At 38.9% G+C, this 22,360-nt stretch overlaps 3 protein-coding genes across 18 annotated transcripts in view; 2 read left to right on the top strand and 1 right to left on the bottom strand.

Annotated features, from left to right (window-relative positions):
- Positions 1-302: 302 nt before the first annotated feature.
- Positions 303-5,289, top strand: tmem45b (transmembrane protein 45B). Its single transcript, XM_044223649.1, has 6 exons — positions 303-447; positions 2,657-2,854; positions 2,945-3,157; positions 3,268-3,452; positions 3,952-4,094; positions 5,051-5,289. The coding sequence occupies exons 2-6, from the start codon at positions 2,665-2,667 to the stop codon at positions 5,160-5,162; spliced, it is 843 nt and encodes a 280-aa protein (XP_044079584.1). The 5' UTR covers positions 303-447; positions 2,657-2,664; the 3' UTR covers positions 5,163-5,289.
- Positions 5,285-15,212, bottom strand: nfrkb (nuclear factor related to kappaB binding protein). 2 transcript variants are annotated; one of them, XM_044223637.1, is made up of 26 exons: positions 15,112-15,212; positions 14,565-14,715; positions 14,241-14,442; positions 14,008-14,135; positions 13,762-13,933; positions 13,341-13,445; positions 13,177-13,250; positions 13,024-13,105; positions 12,734-12,929; positions 12,543-12,654; positions 12,329-12,455; positions 12,156-12,233; positions 11,983-12,059; positions 11,807-11,853; positions 11,497-11,560; positions 11,220-11,394; positions 10,996-11,102; positions 10,692-10,815; positions 10,203-10,282; positions 9,773-9,969; positions 9,390-9,660; positions 9,143-9,307; positions 7,907-8,638; positions 7,153-7,259; positions 6,542-6,677; positions 5,285-6,217 (listed from the first exon to the last, which is right to left on the bottom strand). In XM_044223637.1, the coding sequence occupies exons 2-26, from the start codon at positions 14,688-14,690 to the stop codon at positions 6,077-6,079; spliced, it is 3,825 nt and encodes a 1,274-aa protein (XP_044079572.1). In that variant the 5' UTR covers positions 14,691-14,715; positions 15,112-15,212; the 3' UTR covers positions 5,285-6,076. The 2 variants fall into 2 exon arrangements, with proteins under 2 accessions (XP_044079572.1, XP_044079573.1); XM_044223638.1 differs by having other exon boundaries at positions 11,497-11,557.
- Positions 15,213-15,565: 353 nt separating this feature from the next.
- LOC122888781 (ryanodine receptor 1-like) overlaps positions 15,566-22,360 on the top strand; it is a 49,630-nt gene continuing 42,835 nt past the window's right edge. For 14 of the 15 annotated variants that reach the window (XR_006380779.1, XM_044223635.1, XM_044223634.1 and 11 more), the window contains exons 1-8: positions 16,244-16,441; positions 20,373-20,492; positions 20,590-20,688; positions 20,870-20,890; positions 21,623-21,697; positions 21,847-21,925; positions 22,006-22,118; positions 22,205-22,304. Coding sequence is in view for 14 of the 15 variants with exons in the window: in XM_044223635.1 (XP_044079570.1) it covers positions 16,394-16,441; positions 20,373-20,492; positions 20,590-20,688; positions 20,870-20,890; positions 21,623-21,697; positions 21,847-21,925; positions 22,006-22,118; positions 22,205-22,304 (655 nt within the window). In the remaining variant the exon portion in view is untranslated. Of the gene's footprint in view, positions 15,616-16,243; positions 16,442-20,372; positions 20,493-20,589; positions 20,689-20,869; positions 20,891-21,622; positions 21,698-21,846; positions 21,926-22,005; positions 22,119-22,204; positions 22,305-22,360 lie in introns of those variants that run through there. The other variant, XM_044223623.1, reaches the window with a different exon arrangement.

Below are 22,360 nucleotides of genomic sequence, written 5' to 3'. Positions count from 1 at the left end.
CATTGTATAGCTAAGTTCTCACTAAATGTATTCTGTGCTCTTTAAGTTTTAAAGCAAATATAACAAAACTTTATTTACATTTTAGCATTATTGTTTTAGATTGACAAATTTTACGGTATTAAAAGGCCAAATAAATTAGAGATTTTTTGTTATATATTGCTCTACATCATATTTTCACAACATGCATTACCTGAATTAACAACATGATCTTTAGTCAGGTATTGTTTTTCTGCCTGAATGTCACAGCTGTTTCCCAGGAGGATGTCCCCTGGTCACAGAAACCAATGCAAATGATGGGTGGGGCTATGTGATTATGTCAATACAGGTTAGAGTTGCAGACAACAGGTGTGCACAGTTTATACAGACCAGCGTGCTCTCGCTCTCTGCCAAGATTCCCAGATTTCCAAAAATCCCCCGAGCCTTTGGGAATTAGCATCAGAGAATAAGGTATGTACACTCTATTAGCCATCTATTATAACTTTGATAGGAAAGGCTCTTTTTCACATTTAGTATCTGCTTTTGATGAGCAGAGACTTGATATTTGTAGTTACATTTTACAAGCAATCTATTGGGTGCAAACTACATCTACCTATAGGCCCGTGCCTCCTGATAATTTATGTGAAAATGTGTGAGATTATGTGTGTGTGAAAGTGTGAAAGGCAGAAATGTGTAGAACCATGATGTGTAGTCCCATCAAGTCAAACAGTCTAGTCAAGAAAAACTTGTCTGACTGAACATACAGATCTTGAACACACCTGTGCCTCGTGTCCACTGACACTGAGGACAACAAGAGGAGATTAGAAATCATCAACTTTAAAAGACTTGATTCAGCCATGAAAATGAAAAAAAGCCCTAATTGGCCACTTTAATAGTGACCATGCTACACAAATATGTGTCTCATTTTTATTTCACATAAATAGGTCAGTGGCACCATTGTATTGAAATCCCATTGCTCAGCTGATTTTTTTAACACGTTCATTTACCTAACAGCCCTGCTTGGATGATGATTAGAATTTCACTTTTGCAAGACAAATGAGCAGCTCTTGTCTGGATCAGGGCATACTATACTATTGCATCAGACAAAACACAGGATATAGTACTAAGTAATTAATGTTTGCTTATTTAGTGGGATTAATTAATTAATATTAGACAAGACTAATGTTTTGGCTCAAAATGAACTCCATCTTACTCTCACATAAGTATGGAAGACCTGAAAGGCAAGTGAGAAGATTTGTTTTTTATGGTGATCCATTTTCTAAGTCTGATCAAAATAGTTTTCTCTCCTGTGTTTATGACTTGAACTTGAACAGATGAAAAAAAAATTCCCCAGGATAATTGTTCCTTTAAAAAAGTATTTAATCTGTGAAACAGGCAGAACATTTTTTTCATCTGTGAAATCCCTGAAAGGCATGTGACAAATTTTTTTTCAGACTCACATCGGGACTGTATCACTTCAGCCTAGTGGTGCAGTCCAGCCTCTTGTGGCCGAAATTGGTATTACAACAACAAACACTTGCCATTTCTCAACAACATTTCTCATTTGCCTTTCAGGGCTTTCACAGATTTAAAAAAAAAAAAAAAAAAAAACTTTGAAAAATGAGCCTGACAAAAAAGAATTTTCACCTGTTCTTAAGTCTTAAACACAGGAGAGAAAACTATTTTGATCAGACTTGGAAAATGGATCATCAGAAAAAAACTTTCTTGCTTGCCTTTCAGGGATTCCTTATATAAGTGACGTTTTCATTTGAAAACATTTTCAGCCTTTTTGTTTATGCTTTACATACATATCTGGCAAGATTACACTGTTATATAGTGACAATGACTTTGCAATTACCTTCATATGCAAGCCATCTATCATACCGTGTGGGTATCTCATTGTCAGCTGCTCTTTTTATCTTTTTTTTTATCTTTTTTTCTTAAATGACACTTGATTGCTTGTAACCATTACATGGCTTATAACACCATAAAATAAAGCTATGAGCTTGTACTTTAACCTCAAAGTTGAGTCCTCTCACATTCAAGACACACACACACTTTGAATGAATTCCTACTTACTCTTACTTACTTTGGGCAGTGCTTTTGCCCCATCCCATGCTTGTCTTGTTATGGATCTTTGGAAAGAGAAATTCATTCATAAACTACTCCAAAACACATTTTTGTCTAATAGATTTGAAACCCTGTTCAACCAATTATCCAATGACAATTGCACACCTGGTTTAGGTTGACTATATAGGTTGTTTGCCTCATGCCTGTGTGCATTTTGATTTTGATGAAGATGCAGTAGTGTTGAAATGTTAATTTGTTTGCACTATTAAAAGCTGTGAATTAATCGGTGTGTTCTAGTTCCTTTTGTCCTTTGGTGTTTTGTAGATTGTAAATGTTACTGTATAATACATGCACTCTTTCAAATCTAGACAACATGATAGTAAACATATATTTTTAATGCTATCTGCTTAGTGTCTGGGCCCCTATTATCAGGGTGTCCCATTTCACATATCTCCATTATGTCTTATATAATTGTACTTTTATTTTAACTGTTTTGTGAATAAACTGAACTAAACTGAAGGAATAAGAGGATTGAGCTAAATTAATAAACACTGTGTTTCCCTCAAATGTATGTTACTGATTACTAAGGTATATTTTATTATGTTTTCAGGGTTACCGATGGCCAATTTTGGAGGACATGCCATTCCTGGCTCTTTTTTCTTGTTCTATGGCTTTTGGCTAACAGTGAAACACATTCTCCAACACTACTGGAGGACAAGTCAGCCTAAAGCAAGACAGATTATGCCACCTTTCTTTAAAAGAATGGACTACGTTGAGGGAGGATTTCAAATCTTCGCTTCATTTGTTGGTCAGTCTTCCTCTCAATCCATCTGCACACTTCAGCTCTCTAAAACCTGTTCTTGACTCATCTCATTTGTCCGATGTTGTCCTGTGCCAGGTATTATGGTTGAACAGTTTGTGGTGGACGGGCCACATGCCCACCTCTACGACAGAGAGAACAATTCATGGGTTAAGCTGATGAACTGGCAGCACAGCACAATGTATCTTTTCTTTGGGATCTCTGGAATAGCATTGGTTGCCAGTACTACATCCAAACTGGTGCCAGCTGGTGTTGACCGCCTTGCTCTCTCCTTGGCACTTTTTGTTGAAGGTAAGCTGTAAGGAAGCTAGGTTTTAGTTACATTTTTCCTTGACATTACAAATATGTCCCTTTGATGTGTATTTGAGCTGTTTTGTGTTTGACTCTTCTATATGATCCAGGGTTTCTGTTCTATTACCATCTACACAATCGGCCCCTTCTGGATGCTCACATCCACTCCCTGCTGCTAGTGGCTGTGTTTAGTGGATCGGCCAGCACCATGTTGGAGGTGTTCATAAGAGACAACATTATTTTGGAGCTGCTCAGGGCATGCCTGTTCATCCTGCAGGGCTCATGGTTCTACCAGGTGATTAGCAAAAGGAGACGCTGAGCACGGCATAACGTGTTAAAATAAATGTGGAACACAGTGTGAATGTGCCCATAAATATTTCTTGAGCTTTCAGAGCCACTACCAACTGGTACCACACAGCACCAGTGTGTACAGTATACTCAATACCCAAACAAGGAATAGTTAAAGGACCATAGCACTGTTTGTTTGAGCCCATTTACTACAACTTGTATATACTTTACATTACTGTTAACCATGTGCCAAACGTTTTACATTTTTTATATTCTAGACAGCCAGTAGAGTTCATTAATCTCTTTTCATAACCAAATTAGTTTAATCTTGGCCTGTTTGTAGAGACTTGAAAATTGCTTGAGATTTATCATCATTCAAATTAACCTCAGACCTGTCTCCTTTTCAAACTCAACATCTGTTTTTATAAACACCTATACATTTAACAGAATATTTTGCTTAACATCACAGGCAGTTGGCTCCTTCATCACACCATTTGTCATTTCAGATTGGATTTGTTCTTTACCCATTGAGTGGACCAGAATGGGACTTGAAACTGCACGACAACATCATGTTCATCACAACGTGCTTCTGCTGGCATTTAGCTGTGGCCCTGCTTTTAGTCGCCTGCACCTCCTCTGTGGTTTGGTTGTAAGTACCCCACCCTTTTACCTATACAAGTCTTAGAACTAAAATTAATAGTGTACCATAGCTATAGGTTTGTTCAGAAGAGGGTAAATACATAATAAATATTAGGAATCAAGTAAATGAAGTAAAATTTAATTATATTAATATGGTATATTATGCACTTCTTCACTTTCATGATACCTACACCCCAGAGCAATAGATTAATGTGAATCTGTTTTTATAAACAGACACTACATTTACTCAAATTATCCTTTCCTGTAAAATGGTTGAATATTTCAGCACATTTTACCCTGTATGTTGTGTACTTATAATATATTACGCTGAGAAAATTATGGAAAAGGCTATACTCGGTGCCTTTATAATGCATGCAACACTGAACAAATGCTGTACAAGTGCTTTCCTGCAGTCTTGTACAATATATCAACATATTTAAGATTAAGAAATTGGATCACATAATGATTTCTTCAGTAGAGTGTTGGAAACATTTAGCTATAACAGTAACTAAGTTATAGTCAACATGGTTTTATTTACATTCAACACCATCCATAAGGTCTACTAAACTAGGAGTGACTAAAATGTTTAATAAGCTTTACGCGTATTTGCAAAGCCAAACATTTGTTTTAACAACTGTATTTACATCAGGTTGCTGTCTCTTCTTTTTTGTTGGTGCATTATTAGTCAGCAGAATGTTGTATCACATTACCACGAGATGCACACATACGATTAAAAACTGCTCTGCAGCAACAATAGTGGTCAAAACTGAGGGCTTGTTTTGGGTCTTCTGAGTGACATTTTGGAAATATGGCTTTCCCTGCAAGATACTGCCTGTAGGAACACTTATGAAATGAACATATCAACAAAATTAGTTAACTTTGAGCAGGCCGGGACAGTTCTTGTGTGGATGTGTAATCTTCATGTTGTTCATGTGTTTCCTAAAGCCTTTTTTCTTGCTCCTATAGCACAGTGAAACGATTCTCAGGAAAGGGACGGGACATAGAGATTGGAATGCGAAATACATTCTCCAAAACAAGCTCCCAGAAAGCTTTGCTTGAAGCGTCAGATGAAGAGTGATTGGTTATAGTTATTTGAAATTTTACTTAAATTTGATTTCATTTTCCATGTTGATCGTCTGCTGTTTGGTACAATGTACTTTTGATTTTTTTGTAAATAAATAAAACACAAATCTCTTTAAATATGATTTGTTATACTGGTATGTATTTTTAAAACACAAAAGAACAAGTCACATTAATAGTAACCTGAAATGCATAGCTGGAGTTTGTGGCCTGCTATTAAATACAATAAAACACCTGATGAGAGAACCAATAATGTATTAAAACAAAAATCAACAAGTCACAACATTCAAATAAATCAGACAGACTTAATTCTCACTCACTTCACATTTGCTAATATTGCATTACATCACACATTTAAAGAAGTGACCAAGAGAACATCCTATTGACAGTCATATAGGAATTTGAATTGGTAGTTTAATATGAATTGACAAGTTGTGATTTGAGGTTTTATTAAGGAGAAACATCAACAGAGCAACAGGTCTTTTGTCAACCACTGAAAGAAAAAGTAAACCAGAATTTATATGGAAAGACTGCAATCTACCTCAATATGTTTGTAGTTGTCAACAGCCTGGTGAGTTGTTTTATATTATATTTTGGCTATAACAATGTGGAGGATAAAATTCATGAGATGAAATTTCGTAGATGAATGACGACAATTTTCAACATACTGGCGATACTGGTAACTTTGCCCATAGCATTTACAGAGAAGAATTATGTCTCTGGCTTTTGTGGGTATTATTCACATTGAAAATAAATAAAGGCATATTACACGCTGTATTAACAATAACTTGAAAGACTAGAAACAAGTCACATGACTGAAAAAGCTTGAGAACAAAAGTACTCCAACAACCAAACAAATGCATGTATATTGTGCACTGGACCTACAATTCATAGCTGGCTGACGAGATAGTATCACTGTTGAGGTGCAGGCGGGGGATCGGGTGCATATTTGGGTGAAGGTGCTGTTGTGACTACAACTGTCGAAACAGATTTCGGGGAGCCTGTTGCCATGTGCTGCTGGAGCTGCTGAGCCTGAACCGTCTGGATGCGAACCTAAATAGAAGAAAGACGGATAGTTAGCTTTATAATTCTCTGCTTTGACCATAAAGCAGCATATGAGCGATGTTCAGTCATAACACACTGTATGAGAAGTTAAAACTCAATTGAAGCCATCAAATAACATGAGTGATTTTTTTTTGTAGGTGTTGGTGGCTAATTACAATGACTAAACCATTCATTATAACATAGCTACGTCTTGTATGATCACAAAATGATGTACTAGATGAAAACTTTTGATTGAACAGGTTATAAAATACATTATTCCCCTTTCAATACTTTCTCATTTGCGACATTAAAAAAAGGGAAATGTAAGCTTACCTGTGTGGCCTGTCCTTGCTGCTGAAGCTGCTGGAACTGCTGTGCTGTGACAAAGCTGACTGGTTTGTTCCCTGCGATCAGCTTCGTGCCAGCAGGCATGGTGGTCAGGATGATGTTCCTGCCCAGACTGCTGATACTGCTCAGAAAAGAGAGGAGAAGGACAAAAACATGTCAGTCTACCAGCCCAATTTACAGCTGTAGAGAAGGACCCTGTAAAGAAAAACAGACAATACATCAATAAATAAATATATTTAAGAGGCTCCAAAATTGATACTTCTGCCACTTCAGTGTAAACAAAATATACAAACAATACAAATAAATAGTTGCTAGGTTGTTGCTGTTATTCGACAAGGGAGCCCAAATAGGGATTAAACCTTCAAAGAATTTAATTTTACAACACATTAAAATAAATATAAAGTGAAAATCTCAAAATAATACAATCTTTACAACTAATCTTACATTTTGAGTTTAATTTCATCTTTATTCTTTACAATCAAATTCTGTATTTATTCTGTCTGAAAAAGGTCTTAACAAGAGAAATATTCTCAATAAAAAAAAAATCTCAATTAAAAAAAAGGAAAAGAAATAACAGTGCAGATGATGAGACTTACTTTGTGTTAAGACTTCCTTTCACAATTGGTGTGGTCACAACACTCTTACTCTTCAGTGGTTGGTTGAGGACAGAGAGAGGCACAGTTATCCGTGCAGGTAACTTCCCCTGTAGTGTCAAAAAAAAGATGATTGTTCCTGAATCATGTGACTTTCAGAAGGTCTGGTTAAGTGAGGTGGTTATCAGAATCAGAATCAGAAATACTTTATTGATGCCCGAGGGGAAACTCTTTCGTTATAGCTGCTCTCTATCAGGTCAGTGCACACAGGAATAGAAGTACTAAGCGAATCAAAATTTTGAATTTTCACATACATGTAAAGACATGTATGTGAAGCGTTATAACATTTATTATTATAACATATTGAAATGCTGGCTCGTGCCAGCTGGGTATTGAAGGAGCACATGAAACATACTGTTCCCAAAGGAACCAACAAAGTGAAACAAGACAAAGAGTCTAACAGTCCAACAGTGGCCCCTAGAGGCCATACTGCTTCTTACATGTACATCCTGAAAACTGTTTGATCCAACTGACTAAAATTGATTGAAATTGAAAATTCTTAGAGCTAGACACCCTTACAATTGGGGCTAAAAATATTAAGATTAAAATATTAAATATTAAGATTCTCCGTGTACTATAGCTGTAATCGTATTAAACTGCATACCTGCGATGGGAATGTTGGCCAAAGCTACACAAAAAAAAAACAAAACCTTGCAATGTCCTTAAAATATGTACAGAAACTGAACAATTCTCTTACTGTTTGTGTAGTAACCACTGTAGCAGGGACCTGCCGCACAGTGGCTGTAGCCGTTCCTAGCGTCAGAGGTGAACACGAGACTCCAGGAGCTACTGTGATCCCTTTAGCACCAGCCACAACACTGGCAGCCATGGTCACTACATTAGCACATGTAGACGCTGTGAGTGGTTTGCCGCCAGTGGTGGTTGTCATTGTGATGGTCTGACCCTGTTTCTGTGGAATAACACCAAGGCCTGGCATTATCCGAATGGTGGCGCCACTCTTGTCAGGGGAGCTCACGGTGGAGAAGGTCCTAGATTTTTGGTCAGCCACAGAGACAGCCAACGTGGGCATCAGACGTATGGCTGTGTCTCCTGCAGCCTTCAACAAGGTGGAGGCAACAGGGCCTGCTTTAGTGGTCTGTACTTCCCCTGTACAGGATATAGCACTGGAGGCAGAGGAAGGTGAAGGGTGGGTCGGCGTCACATGGAGAGTGGCTGATATGCTCTTGCTGCCTGTGGTGGCAGTGCCCAGGAAGTCAGGGGTGAGTTTAACAGTTGCAACTGGGGATTTGGCAAGAGTTGCCATCATGTCTGGGGTGATCCGCAGCACAGTCTGGCCTTTAGCGTCTGTGGTGATGGAGGATGGTGGAAGACGTAGGACATCTTTACCCTGGATGCGCAGGTTTGTAGCTGTTATTGGAATTCCTGCTCCTCCTGGAGTCTTCATTCCCAATTGGCCTGTGATGGACACCTTTAAAGAAAAAAATTTAACATACCAGCAAATAAATGCTGTGATCATTAACATGGCAAATTATATTTGTTACTTATTTAAGGATTTGGCAGCTCTATAACCTGTAGACCTTTTCTGTTGAAACCTAAAAAACTAAAATTTCCCATGTGGGACAAAGACTGAACTAAACTGAACTGAGAGACTTATTTCTGCATATGTACTCCTATACCATGCAATAAAATATTTAGTTTTATGCTTGAACTGGTCATTATCATTGAGTGTTCAAGGAGTGGCATTTGTTTATCTATCTATCTATCTATCTATCTATCTATCTATCTATCTATCTATCTATAAAAAGCCTCTTGTAGTTTGAGGGCACAGCACCCTCCACATATTTTTGATCTGTGTAATAACTAACTTCCAGCCTGTTGGAGACACATTCTTGCAGTTCAAGACTGTTCAGAAAGGCCCTACTAGTAGTCGACCTAACTGACCAAATATCCCAGTTGAAACAAACTGGTTCACCTGTTTGATATTCGGGCTGGCGACTCCTTGCAGCACAGCAGGGGAAGTGGGGTTGTTAGCCGGGCTACTAGGTGATCCAGTTTGAGGTTTGGCCACAGCAACAGACAGGGTGGTCGGCACCTGGACTGGACTACTAGCAGTCCTCAGAGGCACAGAAACCACTGCCTATAGACACAATAAAGACAGACAGAATTAATCATACATTGCAATATGCAAAATAACAAACACGGCTCTTCTATCTAGTTACCTGTGAAATGCCCTTTGCTGCCACTGACATCGGCATCCTGATTTGGTGAGGGGTCTGATGTACCAGTGTGGCCTGCTGACTTCCTGCCGAAGAGCACAGACCAGGCTGAGCAGAAACAACCCGTACCTGAGGGAGGGAGCCTGCCGCCAGGTGACTCACTATCCGAGCTGTGTGTTGGGATGTGACTGGCTGTGAAGCTGGTGGAGCAGCCTGACTACTGGGTAAGATGGCTCCCAGCTGGGGCAATGAGGGAGGGGACACAAGAAGAACACTGGGAGAGCGAGAAGGGGCAGAAGCAATAGAAAAAAGTCTATTTCAAATTACACAGACGAAACATGGGTGTATGTATTAGAACAGAACAAAAAATATTGTGTCTCACTGACCCAGGGCTGCTTTTGATTGTATCCGGGACTCCAGTCTTCGTTGGTGTGGTGGCTGTGCAGGGTAAGGGTGACTTAGGGGGTCCAGGTGTGTTTGGGGTGGGTGTTGTGGGGGTAGGTGACATTGGATTGGAGCCAATATCCTGTCCTGTCTCCAGACATCCAGGGGTTTTACTGCCTCCGTCTTTAATTCCAGACTTCTAAAACATAAACAGGTTTTGAGACTCATAATCAACAGCTATAATGTTGTTTCAGACACTGATAAACAACAAATTAAAACTCCAAGTGGGAAAACAATAACTTCCACTACAATAGCACAACTTCAACAGCGTTTTCCACACAGTAAAAAAGCTAAATAGAAATAGTGTATGTTTTACATTGTGTACAGCTAGGTGTAGTTTTTTCTGCAGTAAAATGGAAGCAGTGGACTCACAGGCTTGGATGCAGGTTTAGGTTTCTGCTGGAGGGCTTTTCTTGCTTTTGCAGCAGCAGCTTGAGCCTGGTGGATCCTCTCTGGATGGGAGAAAGAAAAAACATGAGAATTAACATTTTTCCACATGACAGTGATCTTAAAGACTGAGAGCATATGCTATATGAGACACTTTGCTCATCTACATGTGAGTGCAATCATAGTATGGTACAGAAGAGATGAAGGCCATAGAAGGATGAAGGAATAAAAGGCACCAAAGCTGAACATTTAAAAATTCCAAACTATTAAAATTCTATGTGTCAGGCAGATCTACAGGGGTTATAGGAAATGAAGTAAATCTTCTATTCAGACAATAGTTGATAATCAAACTAGACAACTGGCTCCTTATTGGTTGCCTCCACTCAAAAACTACAGGATTGGAGATCATTACACTTCCGAACAAACTACTAGAGTGGACAGCTAAACCCTAAAATCAACCACACGGTTTCTTACCAAACTCCTCTTGACTGCGACTGCGGTGCAGGTAAATCCAGAGTTTGCGGCCAATGTCGTACTTCACACAGGGGTCTTTCTCATAGTGAAGTCTATCCAGAGCCCCACTGACAACTGTGTTCACCTAAATGGCAAAGAAAGCTCCTTACACATAGGAAATGTCATCATAAGACAACAACGTATAGGTAGCATCTGCCTCTGGAAAGTGGCTCTTACACAGGCCAATGTAAGGTCCACACAAAACTAAATCACTCTGCCAGAGTAAGCTGAAGGACTAAAAGAAAAAATGCAAAATCTATCACACCTGTGCACTAGTGACATCTGGAGCAAGAAACTGCGAGTCTTTCAACAGTTCACAGATCTCTGCCCTCGTTCCTTCTCCATTGGGTAACCTGGCTGCTGCATCCCGTACTATGGAAGAAAGAGGGTAGAAGTCAGAATCGTGTGATCGGTTTCCTTTGCACACACTTAAAAGCACTGTTTCCCCACAGCCTGACAGTGGAGTCAGAGCAAAACAGAAGTTCTAACCCAGAGAGAGAATGGTGACGTATGGTGGTCGATCTGAGCGGAGCAGTGTGTGCTCCCTGGCTTTGTTGAGAGACATCTCCTTATCGAACACCCCTTTAACGGGCCCCACCACAGACTCAAAGCCGTGCATCCTAAAGGTGAAGGCTTTATGTGGCTGGTTGTATCGCTGCTGCTCCTAATAAACAAACAAAAAGTATGTCGGCTTAGAAAGTTCATGTCCAGGCGAAAGAGGTAAAATGTTATAAATGAGAAAAGTATTCCAGCAGCACAAACAAACCTGGATTTGAAACACTTGTCTCTCATCTCCTGTGCTGGGCCGCACCACATAATCAGTTGAACTGCTTGGTTAGAGATATTACACTGTTAACTTCAACAATCATGAACTCAAACTACTTCATCATGATTTTTTGATTAAGCAATTAACTATATGCTATTTAAAATACACAAAATTAAGTCAATAAAAAAGGCATGCTTAGTCCAACCAGTAACCCAAAAAACAATGATCAATTAATGAATTATTAATTCATTTGTTAAGTTTTCAGCAATTATAGCATGTTTGCAATGCTTTATGAATCACTGAATCTTACACTCTTGGTGTGGGAGAAGTAATCTCTAACATGTCTTCATTTTCTGTCTGTAGAAGACAAAAACAGCCTGTTTGTTTGTTGTCACAAATAAAACAGTGGTCAACATAGTAAACAGAAATGTAGCATAGCACAGAGTCAGTGCTGAAACTGTATTTATAATATAATAATTGTACTACCTTGACAACTAAATCTTTGGAGTCCAGCCACAGCTGACAGAGTGCACTGAGATCCTTCTCTGTATCCTGAGTCGGGCCTAAAATAAGTGATTGACTTAAATCTTAAAGAATACAATCAGTCTGAACACCAAGCACTGCATCAATAAGGAATTTCAATAGTTGATCCCTCTTACCAATCCACCTCCACTGCTGAGATTCATCAGCAAATTCCACAAATGGAGAAAAGCCACTGGGTAGTGCCATCATGCCATCTGATCAACACACAGATGTGGGGAAAAATACAAGATTAACATGGGGTGGAAAATAAAGTCTGACCATTTCAGTGTGGGTGACCACTGCTACTTACCTTTAGTCTCTCCAGCAAGAAACTGCAGGGCTTGAAGAACTAAGTCGGACCAACATGGGACAGATGAAAACCACACGTTGAGGGAGCTGGCTGGAGAGGACTGCCACATTTGAACTTTCTCCTCCAACTGAGAGATCAAAATGTAGGCGTTGTAATGTGTAGTCAGAACTGTGACCAACTTTATAATATGTGAGACTCTGTAATGAGTGCATACCACTGAAGTACTGGCAAGGTTTTCTGCCCTCAAGATGGTCTCTAACAGGCTGAAGAAACTGACAGCTATTTCCTCAATGGAAACCGGGCTGCTCTGAGACTCCTCCACAACTCTGCAATAATGATGGTTCTTTACATTACGCACACACAAATCTGTAAATATTCTGGACACCAGCATGGCACTAGACTCACTCCTCCTTGATGTTGGGCAGTGGAGTAGATGGTGTGTCCGGCAGGGAGTTGATGATGTTCACTGGTGGAGCTGATGGGGTGTCTGAAGGTGCAAGAGTTTCACAGGGATCCTCAGATTCCACTTTTATTGTCCTCATTTTCTTCTTCCTTCTCTCATCTTTTATCTTCTTCTTAGGTAGAGACAGATCAAATAGTGCTGGAAGAAAAAAGGAAAGAAACATATCAACTGTGCGTCATGAAATCAACAAAAACAAGACTTTGGTCAAAGATATATCAATTAATTTACTCACGCACAGTCCCCTTCCGACCAATATTCGTTCTTGAAAGTATGTCTCCAAGGTGGATATCAGAGGTCATCAAGTCTGGATGGTCCTGAGTAAATCAATCATTAGTGATATGCTGTACAAATTAAGAATAAACCATATCTGTGTTATTTTTCTTACTGGCTGTCGCTTCCTCTTCTCCCTATGGTTGTGCAGCATGGCTTTCAAGTCCTGCTCCCCAAGTTCTGTTTTTTCTGTGAAGAAATAAAAATGTCTTTAAACATTATATTCACTGTGCTCAAACATTTGAGGAACATCATCTGGATATTGCAGAAATCACTGACGAGTAGTCTTCATGTCTTGGGTGGAGAGGCTGGGAAGAACTCTGAGCGAGACAGTAGGTGTCAGAGAAGAAGGTGATTGTGGTGCTGGAGTCCATAATGATATGTCTGCAAGCATAAGTAATAATGATGATAATAATAATAATAATTATAATAATAATAACAACAATAAGACAAAAGCACTGGAATGGTGAGTTTTATAAATTTGCCTTTCTGCACTTGAATGTCTGATAATCTTGTAATGTTCCTAATTAATGTTCAAATCTATCTTTATTTTACATTTTTTTATTGTTTTAACTTTTTTTTCCATCTTCATATTGCATATTCTAATATCTGCTGTTATACTACTGCCTACACCAACATCTTCATATTTGATAAGTGAAATAAAAGGTATTATTTTTGGCAGTGATACTAACGAACTGACCGTCATCATCAGATGAAGCATTGCTGTCTCCACACTCAGTTTTGACCTCCTTTATTATGCGGCTCAATCTTCTTCTCACCCTTGGCTCACGCATTTCAGCATGAGTCTTGGTAGGTAATTTTCTTTTTGGTGGAAAGTCCAGACCATTTTGAACTGCAAACTCCAGCAGCTCCTAGAACAAGAAGACACGTTAAGACTAACTGCAAGAGGCCATGTGCCTTGTACTTAAAGGTTTTACAAAAATACCTTTCTGGAGACGAGGATCTGCTTCAAAAGTCTGTGGTAATACTGCTGAAGGGAGTACAACTGTCGTTTTCTCTGGGACTTGGCACACAATTGTCTGTACTTGACTACCTCAGGATTGAAGTAACCATCTAGGTTGAGATAATAAGAGTCATGATCAAAAAGTGCTTAAAAAATTCACTCAGCATGATATAGTTGTGTGTTGGTGGGTTAATAAGTGGATAACTAGGAAGCACCTCTGAATAGTTTTTGTGCAAGATGAAGGGGATTTCCAAAGTGAAAGTTGCTGTTGTTGAATAGGTCACTGATGGTGCTGTCCTGCTCTGCAACACTGTTTTCGGGAAACCGTGGCAAAAACTGACGAAGGTGCTGCCTCTGGGAATCTGACAGCACTTTACTCCAGGTGCTTTCGCTCATCACAGAGAAGAAAATTTCGGGCTGTTGCCAACAAAAGTAAACAGCAAAAATGAATGCATCATCTGCATTGTGTATTACACATGTGAGCAATCGAACAAAGCAGGAAAGAGCAGCATTTAATCACTGAGCGACAGATAACTCACGTCCTCAAGTAGGTCCTCTGGAAGGTTCACTCTACAGTTCCCCAGCATGCATTCCTCTGTTATTTGTCCATCGTTTTCGTCTTTTGGATCAAGAGGATCTGTCAGCATGTGAGTGAGGGCATCCATTCTTCTTCTGTACCAACCTTTAAGTCTTTAACACAGAAAAACACATATTACTTCAAAGTCACACAAAACCTCGTTTTAATCTGCGGACTGACGGCAACTGATGCTTTTGCTTCCAGTCATTCAACTTGCAAACGTTGTTGGGTTTATAGTCTGGGAAGAGTCTGGTAGGTCAGTGCTACAAACGACTAACATTGGTAAGCATTCACCAATGTCAAAACATTAGCCACTTTGTACAGTAACTTAACGTTGCGCTGCTTAGCGAGCTAAGCTACCAGCTAAGTTAGCAAAAGAGACTGTTATAACGTTTGGATTCGTGTTTCAACTTTCGACGCAAACACACTATTTCTGTACGGTATATTGGCAAATATGCATATTATGACTAAGTTAATACTGCAGGTTACGAACTGCTAATAACTCTTACCCGACACTGCTTTGTGTTTTGGAAATGAAGAGGGAACTGTTTTACCGTCGTACCGTTTTCTTCTTCTACTGAAATGGATGACAAACATCGGCCGCCGCTGGCCTCTGGCGCTTTGCTGCCCTCCACAGGACATGAGTGAGTATGTATACATGGTCATTTACGTTAATAAAACTGTAAAATTATACACAGCACTTCGTTTCTTTTAATATTGTACTTGGTACTTATTGTACTTAGTATTATTATTCATAACTTTGGGCCGGAGAAAGGCATAATTCTTGTTTAACACATTCAATCTCACATCCTAACGTTAGCTATAAACGGGGCTAACGGTCGCCTGGCTAAAGTTGTAACTTTGGATGTACTGTTAAGCCACAGCTAACGTTATTGCTCTTAGGTTCTCTTGAATTTTATATTCTGCTTGTTTTTTGGATACGTCTCTACATTCCTTTAAGTTCTTTTCACGTTTTTTCGCAGGGGATTGAGGGGCTGACTACAGCTGGGCAGGTGAGCTGTAATTCTCAGAGATGTAATGTGTAATGATGTAAGAACAGCTAACTAGGTAGCTTTAGTGTTTTTATTTATATATGTACAACAAACAAGCATTTTATGCTGAAAAAGCTTATTTGTTTATTCTTATTGCAGTATATCTGCAATAAGAATATAATAAAATACATCTAAATAAATAATTAATAAATAAAATAGATAATAAAAATCACAAACACTAACAACACAACCTAATATTACTTTATCTCCTATGTGTCCCCCAGCCCCTGTAAAATAACTCAGTTTTATCAAACAAACACAAATAATGTTCTACTCAATAGATTCAATTCCTAATAATTGAAAATTCATGAAAAGACTACTTTAAAAAAACACGCAAATGATAGATTTCATACGATCAGCCTCTTTTTTAACACAATTTTTTTAATTGTTAATTGCATTATGAGAGTTCTCGCTTCAATCTAATATTTTACTTTTGCGCAATAATTTATAATGTAACAACATTTTGCAAAACGGTGGTCTAGATACCATAACTTAGGACCATTTGATTGACTGCTTGCTCCACCTCTTTATGATGCTGTAATGAACAGGAATGAACAGTCACTCCCTCTGCCTCATAACACTTGCCAGAGAGAGGCACAGGACCCACAGTGCCCTTCAGAAACCTTCACCAACATTGTCTTGCCTTATGTATTGGGCATATAGGCACCAGGAGTTACAGAACTGAGAGACAAACATTTTCCCATTTCTCTCAAGGTTTTGCTTTTAATGCCTTGGGAGGATGGCAGAAGGTGCAGATGGAGAGGAAGAGATTCAGTTCCTGCGAACAGTAAGTGATGCTATCTGCCTCTTCACAAATAGTTAGCAACTATTAGTAAACCTATTCAGTCAACAATGAAGAATAATTATATTTTGTATATTGAAATGTTGCTTCATAATAGATAATAGACAAACATTTACTGTGTTGAGTTACTTTCTTTACACGGACTGATCACAGATTGACAAGGACAGGTGGCTGGTTTTGTCGGCATTGTTATCTATTTATATCCCAACGGATACTTAATATGTTACTGTTTTGTCACAGAGAAGAAAACTTCTGGTGCCAGGTGACAGTTAACACATGTACAGATTCCGAAAAGCAATTAGATACAGTTACATGAAAGAATTACAACAGTTTGACACTTACGCCCCCACATTTACTTTGATGGTATTTAGGACAATCAAATGTTTTTTTAAAGAGTAAATACATACTTAATTTTCTGTAGTTTGTATTTGGGTCACTTTCATGCTTTAAGCAGGACATTGCACCTGTAGCTGAGGCAGAGATCAAGATTACAATGGCTTCACAGAGTTCAGTGTGAACTACCGGACTCAATTGTACCATACCTAGTGGGAATGTGGATGTTTTTTGTCTTGGCTTGTATGTCGAAGCTCTACAACATAATAATGCTGACATGGTTGTAAAGCTTCAGCAAAAATTCTAAGAGACCACAAAGTCCTCTAACTTCCTGTTAATGCAGTATCACCATGTTTGTTGCTTGATGTTATTCCAGATTAAATATTGAATGAAAATAGGAACAATTGAAGTATTCTGGGTAGTGTGCCATCATTTGTATTTTTATCAAGAATCTATGTTACCTAGACTAGGCCTTTATCTCCTAAGGAATAATCACCCATTTCCATCTACCTTTTTAGAAAAACTAACTATGCATGATGTCAGTGACCATGTCCCACACCAAACTTTAATATGAGCGCATGGGATGAATCCACAGGGTGTCACTTCGTTCTCAGGCCTTTGTTCTACTGCAGCCCCAATTTGTGATTTAGGTAACATGTGTTTTCAATATAAATATCTTGCTTACAGAGGTTTCAGTACATTTTGAAGTTTTGACATGTTTAGTTCATGTTTAGTTATTTTTGCTGCATTACTCACCGCTGAGCTATCAGGTGTCCAGTTTAGACACTGTGCCAAAGTCTGCAGAAGGGCATTGTGGCCTTGCAATCTGACAGTGTATGTAACAATAAAACACTCTCTATTTGGATACTCAGCTGATTATACACCGTTTATATAGACTGCATTTTGTGTATCACTTAAATCTCAGTTCCTTGTAGCCACTTGATTATAAGTTGTGAAGCTTGACTGCAGTCTGCCTTGTTGCTTAAAGATACTTTTACTCAATATTTTGATCAGCATGAACACATTCAAATGTTGTTTTTTTACATATTTAATCTGGAAGCTACATAAATCTAAAAAACACATGTTTTCAGTTGGCATTGTCTCGTGGTTTGAAACACAGCACTAAAGTAAAATATGTTAACAATGTGTCAGTCTGCTGCTGTTCACCCTGAACTCAGCTGAGTTCTATATTTACTGTGTGAGGATTAGCAGGTTCAAAGCTTGGCCCATTTCTGCAGCTGCTTACTTCAGTCCATGTGGGAACTTTAATAGTAAAGTAGTACCAGCACTGTTTATTATCAGATGCTGGTTTCAAAACATTTTGTCAGATTTCTTACATGGCAAATCTTCTATCAAATGTAATTTTAGATTACCACCCAGCTGCTAGCCCCATGTTGTCATGATGGCATCTGTCTTTCAGTCAGCCTGTCTGCCAGTCTGTTGGTGTGTCTGCCTGTAGACACATTCTTGTGCACACAGTAACTTAGGAACAGAACCTCCCAGAAACTTAATACTTACTTGTGTCATATGCTATGGTAGGATTGTCAATTTGTCCGATGGTCTCTAATATTTTGCTGAATTGTTCTTAAGTTGGCAACACTGTCAAATGAAAAAAACTGTCAACAGCCATTAGATTGCTTCAGTCTAATGGCTGTTGTAAATTATTGGCAAACTACTGATTTGACTTTTATGTCTACTGCATAGGATAGGTGTTTCATTATTATTGTTAAATAAGATATTTAAGTAGTCCATATGTTAAGGACATGAGATCGATGAAGAGGAAACGGACTGCACTAACTCCCCTTTACAACACTGCAAACTCACAAACTGTTACACAGGCACAAAAAACTTTGAAAGACTTTGAAAACAAAGTCCACCACACCATATCCAACTTGTGTCATGTTGACACTTTGAGTATATCAGTATAATGAAAATTCCAGGGTTGGATCTCAGTTCGGGTCCTTTTTGTCTGGCGTTTGCATACTTTCCTCGTCTTTGCACGTGTTTCTATTCTAAATTGGACACTCAAAAATTCCCATAGATGTGAATTGAAATGTGGTAGCAACCGGTAGCAGCTCACACCACAGAATTTTAACCTTGTACATACCTGTGTAAATTAAGAAGTATCAATTAAGAGATTAACTTTTTTACATAATGTCAAAATTGATCACATTAATTTTATTGTCAAAAACAGCTGACATCTAAGAGCTGTTCAAATCTTCAAACCTATCAGCAGTTTATATTTTGCAGTCTGTTGCCAGTTTACAGCTTCACAAACAACTACAATAAGGCACAAACTATATTAAATGACATAATAGTTATTGACACATAATTCACAACTATGATGAACTCTTTACTAAAATGACATTTGGTACTTAATGGCATGTGCTTTGATTAAGGGTATGAATGAACCAGAAGCATTTGCAGATAAAAACACAAACAGCTCAGCATGAAGTCTTGAGCTGAGGTGAATCAAAGTGAAAGTTTGAATATTCCTCTTGTCAGCAAGCTGAATAATTGCAGTAGTGAATCAATGCAGTGCAATGTGGATAATTTTTTTCCCCCTGGCAGTCAAATCCTAAACATCTGTTGCTTTCCAGAAGGGGATGTGTGAATAGCAGGTGCAGCAGCCTGAAATAGAGAGCTGGCGGGGGGGAGTGGCTGGTGTCGTGGAGGCGGACAGGCGGGGAGATTAGAACCAGTGACAGGCACAGAGAAATACATTAACTAGACAAAGTGAAGGTTAGGAAAAGTTGTGCAAAGAAACAGCTGTTTTTGCAGGTTGTTTTATTTAGTCCCAAGTTTTAGATATTTGTCTTGGCCACAATGTTGTCACTCTGATTAAAGGTTTGGTGGCCAAAAAAACCCAACTTCAAACATCTACACTATCTGTGTTCCTTTGGTATGTAGCCACCTCTAAATTAGTTTTATTTGTAATGTCACCCCTCGCAAATATAGTACAGTATGGGTCATATGGATTTAACCTATCAAGTCAGAGTCTGTGAATGGCAAGTTTAATATGTTAACCCATGAAATGTAAGAGGCATAATGTAATCTAAGATTTGCAGAATACAACAAAGGGGAATTCCACCAATTTTACACATCAAAGTCTGTTTACAGGTCTTGGAGACAGGTCTTGGTATGTGTAACATATGTGGGAGAGGTACCAAGTCTGATGAATTGCCTCAAGTGATGTCACTTATCAAAGACAATGTCTGTAGTTCTGCTGCATCTATTTTTGTTACTTTTGTTTTAAACTCTTTATTGTGAGTCTGACAATGTTGTTTCAATGCTGAAACGGTGGAGTATTCTTTTAAGATTAACGTTGGGTAGCATTAGAAGATATGCAGTTTCAGTTCAGAGTTGGTATAACATACGTGTTTACATGAAATTTAATTTGATACATGTTTTAGTTAAATGGTTCTTTTGCCTGAGAGTTAACAAAAATCCAAAATGCCGGCTTTCAGACAATTCTTGCAGCAGATCTTTGTTACATGTCAATCCCTCTTGCTCTGCCCCCATGTTTTCCTGCAAAAATGCTCCTGAAATCCTCCTTCACTTTGGACTTGTTTTGTCTTTGTAGGATGATCAGGTGGTGCTACAATGCACTGCCTCCATTCTTAAGGAACAGATCAAGCTGTGTCTGTCATGTGAAGGATTTGGGAATCGTCTGTGTTTCCTTGAGACCACCTCGAACGCTCAGGTAGCAGAGGACACAGCGCTTAATGCCTTTTATCTAATTTGTTTGTGAATTTTAATTGCTACTATTCACCATGTTTACTAGTTGTCCTGTTTTTCAGAATGTCCCTCCAGACCTTGCTATCTGCTGCTTCATTTTGGAGCAGTCCCTGTCTGTGCGGGCATTACAGGAGATGCTGTCCAACTCTTCTGTGGATGAGGTACGATACAGTTAGGGGGGAATTAGTACTGTTTGGTTAAAAGGTGCCTCTTATCCCTGGGATGTACTCATGATACAATAAACAAGTGCAGTGTATTGTTCATTCAACAACTGAAACTTACTTTGTTTCGTTTCCAACTTGACGCCACATGCTCCTTCACTCTCCCACCTGCCAACCATAGGCTGTCGACTTGGACAAATGGGTATGTTTGCTCATTCTCCCCTGTCACTGTCCCATGAAATCTCTGTCCACTGCTTCAGCCTGAAAGTTTGTGTCATAACTGCATCGCAGCTACCTTTCATAACCATTTAGTGTTATCATAGAGCAACTTAGCTTACAATACCTCTACTGATTCATGTCAGTCACCCAAGATAAACCTCAGCTTCAACCTCTTTTTTTCTATCTTTTTGAATATGTCCTGTCTCTGTCATTGAAAATCTGTGTTCAGCCTATTTTTTTTTCTGTTTCTTTTTTAACATCCAGTGAATAAATAACAATAATTGACAATGAACATGAAAAACACTAATGATGACTTAACATAATAACCATAAAAGATTTGAAGTAGTAGTTATGTTTGTATGTTGTACATAACCTTTCTCAGTGGTAGAATGAAATAGTTATTGTTTTGCTAATTTGCCTCAGCTGTTCTGAGATAATTTTTTTGTTTGTTTCCTTACAAGGTCTAAGTAATTTATTACCTAGACCTTGCTTAGTTTTACAATTGTAAGACATGGCTGTGGTTTTTATTCCTCCTATTGCTCTAAGCACACGCTTGGAATCAGTAGACTTGCCCTACTGTTATTTCAGTATTAACTAGACAAAATTGTCACCTTGAGGGTGTTTCAAAGGGAGAACCTTGAATATGATAACCTCCTTTCATCCTTTGTACATTTAATTGACTCTGCCTCTACCTGTCTTTACCTCCGTCTCCCAGTCGTCACAAGGCGGGGGTCACCGAACCCTGCTGTATGGACATGCCATCCTCCTGAAACACACTCACTCCAGCATGGTGAGCGCATTTACAATCAAGTATGTGGCTACTGCTGCTCTATCCTGTCCTCTCCTCTAAGCAACATTTCTCCTCACAATCTATTATTCTCTGAATTGTTTGGAGTGCATGTCATCTCACGACTTGTTATCCCTCTCTTTATGTTGCAGTACTTGAGCTGTTTGACTACTTCACGCTCACTGACAGACAAATTGGCTTTTGATGTGGGCTTGCAGGAAGACTCCACAGGTGGTTATACACTTTACTGCCCATAATGTCCCACACGCTGATGTAGATTTCTGTATTCTAAATCTATTTGTCCGTCACAGGAGAGGCCTGCTGGTGGACCATCCATCCAGCCTCCAAGCAAAGGTCTGAAGGCGAGAAGGTCAGGGTGGGAGATGACCTCATTCTTGTCAGTGTTTCTTCAGAGCGATACCTGGTAACCGTGATTTTATTTACTTGAAACGTAACTGAGAATTTGTTATCAATTAATCTTACAAATATTTCCACCTGCACTCTTTTCAGCATCTGTCCTACGCCAGTGGTGACTTGATGGTAGATGCCTCCTTCATGCAAACACTGTGGACCATGACCCCTGTGATGTCTGGATGTGAGCTAGCTGAAGGTCTGTAATTTTGTTGTCGCAAAAAAAAGTCTCTTTTGTCCGTAAACCTGTCCACT

This window comes from Siniperca chuatsi, linkage group LG14 (assembly GCF_020085105.1).
Source record: "Siniperca chuatsi isolate FFG_IHB_CAS linkage group LG14, ASM2008510v1, whole genome shotgun sequence".
NCBI lineage: Eukaryota > Metazoa > Chordata > Actinopteri > Centrarchiformes > Sinipercidae > Siniperca > Siniperca chuatsi.
Note: the sequence above shows the minus strand (reverse complement) of the source record. Positions and strands in the feature narration are given on the sequence as shown.